Consider the following 5,941-nt stretch of genomic DNA (forward strand, 5'->3'; position numbering starts at 1 on the left):
TCCTGCTGTTCTCCAGACAGATTTCAGCTACATTAGGGTTAGGGACAGACATTCAAAAAGCTTGAGCCTGAATAGATACAGTCTTTGCAAGTTAGTCTGATCTGGCTAGGCTGAATTGTTTTGAAACTGGACAGACATTCTGGCACAGAAATTCAGGCACATGCCTTCAGTGGCTCAGGCTAGAAGCCGGGGAACGCTACAGCAGCCCCCCCTTCCCTTCCAGTGCTGAGCTGAGGGGAGCATGGCCAGGCCAGGACTCTTTCATTAGGGAGATCTGCCTGCACCATCCCAGGCTTTTCCCCGCTTGCTGCTCAAGGGGCAGGTACGTTGCTAGCCCCTAGTCCCGGGCTAGCACTGGGAGGCAAGTGGTGGGGGAGGGTGCAGTGCATGCATCTGTTGATGATATGGAGCTTTTCAATCTCCCTCCCTGCTTCATCCTACTGTCTGCAGCAAACTGACAGGTTAGGAAGCCAGGGGGCTGATAACAGGCTTTATCACCCCATTAGCAAAACAATAGCCTCTCTCCATATTACTTCAAACTTCTTAAACAGCTTACTGGCTGACCGGTTGATTAGCTCCAAAAGATCTAAGTAGTCACTGTTTTGTCTGCCTGTCCCAGTGAAATTGGAGAGACACACACACACACACAGACACCTCTTGACATTAGCTAGCATACTACATGCTGGCTATGGTCCCTACTGTGGCAGAGAGGAGGAAGGGACCTCTGCTTAAGCAGCGAGTGGGGAGAAGGGAGCATGGGGAAGCTGGCAGACCCTGTTGTGCCTGCAAGTCTGTGCTGAGCTCCAGCCAGGGAGCAGAGGGGGAGGGGCCAGCCATGCTGTGGAGCAGAAAGCCCCACCCAGCCCAGAGAGCATGCTGGGATGCTGGGGGACTCTGATTTAACTTAAACCAGCAAGGGGTCTTGGACAGACATTGCATAAACCAGTTTGAGCCAAATCAGTTAAGTCTGATACTATATTCAACCAGGTTGATCTCAGACTGGTTTCAGCCATTTTCAGATTGGTTTATGTGCACTGAACTTGTTCTGTTACAGGTTTAAACCAGTTTCTGATCGCTGAAACCCATTTATGTGTAATGTCTGTTCCTAGCCTGGGAGACTGAGATCTCTGCAGCTGAGATTTGTAGTGGAGCGACTGATTGGCATCTTCCCAATCATGGTTACATCTGTTGTGAATGAGCTCCCATAGACACAGCAAAGGAACAGTAACAGTATTAGTCAAGTGTATAAATATTGCTAAGAGTGGCAAAATTGGGCCTTTCAGTAGAAGAGTGAGAGGGATGTGTCTACTTTCCTGCGTGTAGTGCTAGGAGCTTGCAACTTCTCGCTTAACTCCCCGATCTGATACTGGCTGCTCCTGTGGCCTTCAGTAAATCTCCTGCTTTGCTGCTTCTGACACGGAGATTAACATTTATTTTTTCTACCCTTTGGAGTAGGAAATCAATAGGTGTAAAGCACTGCATCACATGCTGCATGTCAACAGCTTGCAAACATCCCAGTCGAGAGAGAAACTACTGCATGGAAGGAAAGATTGAATTCTCACTCATGATGGTTTCAAGGTCTCTGCTGAATAGATGTTGGCTCCCCATATGCAATGAATTTCTCTTGCGGATAATATGGGTGTCATTCTGTATATGAAACAGCTGCTAAAGACACTTCTTCAGAGCTTAAAATCAGCAAGTGCTCTGCACTGACCGGGTTTTAGCTTTGGGCTCCTGTACTGAACACACTGACACCGTTGTCACCTGTTGTTACCGGAAGACCTCTGGACATAACGCTCTGGGCTTTCTTGGTCCCTCTGAGCATCCTCTCCTTAATTTTCTCCCTTTGCAGTCAGCTTAACCTGCCTCAGGATGACGTCTTGCGAAGGTGGTCCTATTCCTTCTCCTGCCTCCTCCCTTATATGCATTTGTGCTTATTAGTCAAATATGATGCCAAGTTCAAGTTCAGCTGTCTTTGTTTTCATCCTGTGTGTTTGTTGTTTGCTTGCAGGGCCCCACGGGACCACCAGGAGACAAAGGGCCATTGGTACAGTATGCCTTTCTGCCTACACCCATCTTCTATGGACGGCATTGCTTTGTGGCCCTGGGTGGCATTTTCCATTGTTAAAGTTGTAAAGGCACATTTAGTTTTTCTTTGGGTCTAATAATGATGGCCAGCCCTTTCAGGAAGCTGGGCCCAAGCCACGTGTAAATTCTCTGCTGCTGCTGAGCAAGTGGTTAGAGATACCATTGAATGACTCAGTTGAGAGAGAAGAGCTACCATGATCAAATGCGCTGAGCTCCTGAACTGTGGGGGTTGAGGAGAGATGCCAAGAGAGACCTGTCAGGGCCCCAGCAGGCAGCTCTGGCTGGGAGGGCAGGGTTTTTTTCTGTGTTGGGAAGAAAATGAACTGAGCCCCCGTGGACAGGCAAGAATCTGGATCAGGCCACGTCTTTTCAGGCTGGTGAAAAACATCCTACAGGTGGAAGGAGAAAGCTGGATGATTTAAGATGCAATCCAACATAGCACTTGAGCTCAAGCTTAATAGTCAGTGGAGCTGCTCACATTCTTAAACATAAGCATGTGTTTAAGTGCTTTGCTGGCTTTGACAGCTGATGGAAAATGAAGATATGCAGTCTCCTTCCCGTTGTGTCTAGTCCATCACAGTATCTCCCTGATCACCAGTCTGCCACTTGATCAGAATGAAATAAACTGGCCTGAATACATACCAGCTTAAGCAGTCACTGCTGCAAATCCTGAGCACCTCCTCTGCCATTGGCAGAGTGAATCTGGATTTACACAGAGGCAAGTTGTCCTTAAGAGCAGTGGACTGGAAGTCAGGACTTTGGCAGTCTTTTCCCTGCTCTCCTGTGAGACCTGGGGTGCGTTAGTGCCCCTCTTGGTGCCTAGTGGCCTGTAATACCCATCCCATGCTGGAGATGCCAGGCTTTATAGATCAAGGGTGGCTAAAAGCATATAACCCTTCCAGCTGCAAGCCAAAATTTGGACACAGCCAAGAAATGCAGGGTGCAAAATAGAGATACCCAGAATCAGGGTTCTGTAAATAGCATCTCAGATCAGATAGTAACTTGTTGTTAAATGACTTTTCTCAGAAATGACATTAACAGCCTGATGGCTACATGGGGCTTGGGAGCTGAGGAATGGCCATCTCTTGCTTAAGACACAGAGGCAGCACACAGTTCAAAGTCGGAGCCGTGTTAGCTTAGCAGTTTCTGGGAGCTGATGGGCTGCAGATGTCTCCTTGGCAGCAAACAGGAACCTGAAGGTTGCTGGATATGTCATGCTTGATTGGGTTCCTTTATTCTCCTTTTCCTAGGGCTCCCGAGGCTCACCCGGCATCCCAGGCCCCCAAGGACCACCCGGGCAGGATGTAAGTAAAGAGGATGAGAGAGAAATGGCATGGACCCCAGCTGCCTGTCTCCTGAAAAGCAGCCTGGGGGAGTCATCATAGCAGAGCGATTAACTGGAGGAAAATATAGGGTGGTTATAAGGAAGCGTGTCTTGGTAGACTTATTTGACAAGTGAATCATCTCTCACAGGAAGGGTCAAAGCCTTTTTAAGCTATTTAAAACAACCTTGGAGACGGCTGTTGGCAATAGACCTTAAGGATCAGTACTGCACTGGGAAGGGGGATTGCCAAAATGACACAAGTCTTCCTGGATCGGTGGTATTTGTGTGAGAAGACAGGTGAAGCCACTAATGGCCACGTGGAGGAGTGACTTTTGACTTCTGTTCAGCCTTTTTTTTTTTTACTCCTGCTATTGCTGTAAACCCATTGGGTATTAAAAGGGTTTGAAAGCATAGGGGTTAAAAAAAATAAACCCAGGTAATGGGATAAGAATCTGTAGTCCCTGTTTTGACAGCACTGCACATAATCCAGTCTGGGTGATTTCTGGTTTTACTGCTTTGTTTTTCTTTTCAATTCACCGTTGCCTCTCTCAGCTGTGCCCCACTCCTTTCTCCCCCATTTCCTACCCTTTTTTATTTAAATTACTCTTTCTTTGAATACGTGCCTGCTATGGCTGCATTCTCACATGCAAGCATGTGCAGCTTGTGTTGCCACAAACTTCTTTGTAGCGCATTAAAACATGCCCCAATTTGCAGCGCAGCGGCAAAAGTTGCTCCCAGGATTCCCCAGTAGCAAAAAAACCCAAGGAAAAAATGCAGCATGATGCACGCTACAATAGCATGTGCTGGAACAAATGGAGGCTTGGTCCTCCAGGGAGATGCTGTGACTGCAAGGCAGTGTCTGTACTCCTCCATTTGGGCTGCGCCAGCATGCCGGGTGCCAGGAGGAGCTGGGTAAGGGCTGCTTGCCTGAAGCTGTCCCACAACAAAGCACACGTGCAGGGGTGTGCCCTGCAGCACAAAATAGTGGCACAAATTTGTGCCACTACTATCTGTGCCACTGCAGGCGCATGCCCCTGCACATCTGGACATGGCCTACATGTCTGTTCACAGCATGTGATGAAGTGAGCTGTTGCTTACAAAAGCCCCGATGAACAGTTGGTTTATAAGGTGCAGCTCTACCCTGTCTTCTATAATACTTGAAGTGATTCCTAGCTTTTATTTGAGCCATGAAAATATTTTGTGACTTTGGACATCAGAAAATGATGGACCTGATGGAACAAAATCTGGGCCAAATTCACACCCACGGAGGCCAATTCAACAGCTTAGAGAGATGTACTTTCCATCTTGAATAGATCTCAGTTCCTCCTGAGGGCTTTGGAGCAGAGCATCTGATTCTCTTCCCACCAACTCTTGCCATGTGCTGTCTGGCATGTTGAGAATAGCTTCTGTATATCCATCACCCAGCCACGGGGAGGCAAGTGATGTGCCATTCTTCTCCCTACTTCTGACGGGGACCAGAGATTATCTGAGGGCTGGTGGCGTTGTCCTTGTGCATGCTTTTTGTGCTCTTTGAACAACGACCACTCCTGTAAGCATTGCTATGCTCCTCCTTGAGCAAAGTACAGGTCTGCCCTTCACTACCCGGTATAACTCTGCTCCTGCTTTCAGAAGCAGCCCCAACCACATAAGCCAGCAAGTCCTGGCTAAATGAGAAACGGCAAAATAGGGCAAAAGCTAAAGCACCTTGGGGGAGGATCTCTCATCTTTTACCCTTATGATATTCCACTGTGTCGGGGGAAGCAAAATTAACAAATCATTTATCATTTTCCCAGCATTTCCTGACTTTCTCCAAAGAATAATTGCAAGGAATCGTAAGGCAAGTCTCTGCTTCACATCTCACCTCCTATGACTTCTCAGGGGGTGAAGTTGCAGTTTCTTGGGAGTTGCAGCTATTCCCATCTGGGATTCTTTATCATGGCTTCACATGCATAAACCTGAGTGAGAAAGAGGCAGCAGAAGGGCTCTTCTCTGCACACCCACATTTATCATGAAAGAAGAGCCATCAAAATTTCTTCCCACTTTCTCCATCCCAGCTGAGGCTGGAGGTCACTGGCTAGGAGACCGCAGATAGAGGCAGATGCTTTTCTATAAATCACACCTCTATGGAGACCTCTATGGAGACCTCTATGGAGAATAGAAAAGGGAAGATGATTTCCACATGGCAGTGCATTGTGCTTTAGAGGGGCAGCCAGGCAGGACTGGTGGTCGCGGGACCTTCTCTCGGCGTCATGGCTCAGAAGGGGATCTGCTCACTTTGTCGGTCCCTGGGCAGGTCCTCCCCTGTGGGCCCTGCCAGCTTTGCTGACTGACAGCGGAGTTAGGTAAGGCCCTTCTTGCCCTACCTTCCTCTGAAAGCTGGAGCATTCCCATTTAGATGCTGTACTTTCAACACCCAGGTTAGCAAATGTCCACCCCTGTATTGCACCCATTTTATAGATTCATAGATGTTAGGGCCGGAAGGGACCTCAATAGATCATCAAGTCCGACCCCCTGCATAGGCAGGAAAGA

General features: G+C 48.1%; 1 protein-coding gene across 1 annotated transcript in view; it reads left to right on the forward strand.

Moving 5' to 3' along the window:
* Nucleotides 1-5,941, forward strand: part of COL22A1 (collagen type XXII alpha 1 chain) — a 295,276-nt gene that overhangs the window by 246,767 nt on the left and 42,568 nt on the right. Inside the window, exons 42-43 of the mRNA XM_025214699.1 lie at nt 2,012-2,047; nt 3,339-3,392. Of these exons, the coding sequence (XP_025070484.1) occupies nt 2,012-2,047; nt 3,339-3,392 (90 nt within the window). The remainder of the gene's footprint in view (nt 1-2,011; nt 2,048-3,338; nt 3,393-5,941) is intronic.

Source organism: Alligator sinensis, unplaced genomic scaffold (assembly GCF_000455745.1).
Source record: "Alligator sinensis unplaced genomic scaffold, ASM45574v1 scaffold721_1, whole genome shotgun sequence".
In the NCBI taxonomy this organism is placed as follows: domain Eukaryota; kingdom Metazoa; phylum Chordata; order Crocodylia; family Alligatoridae; genus Alligator; species Alligator sinensis.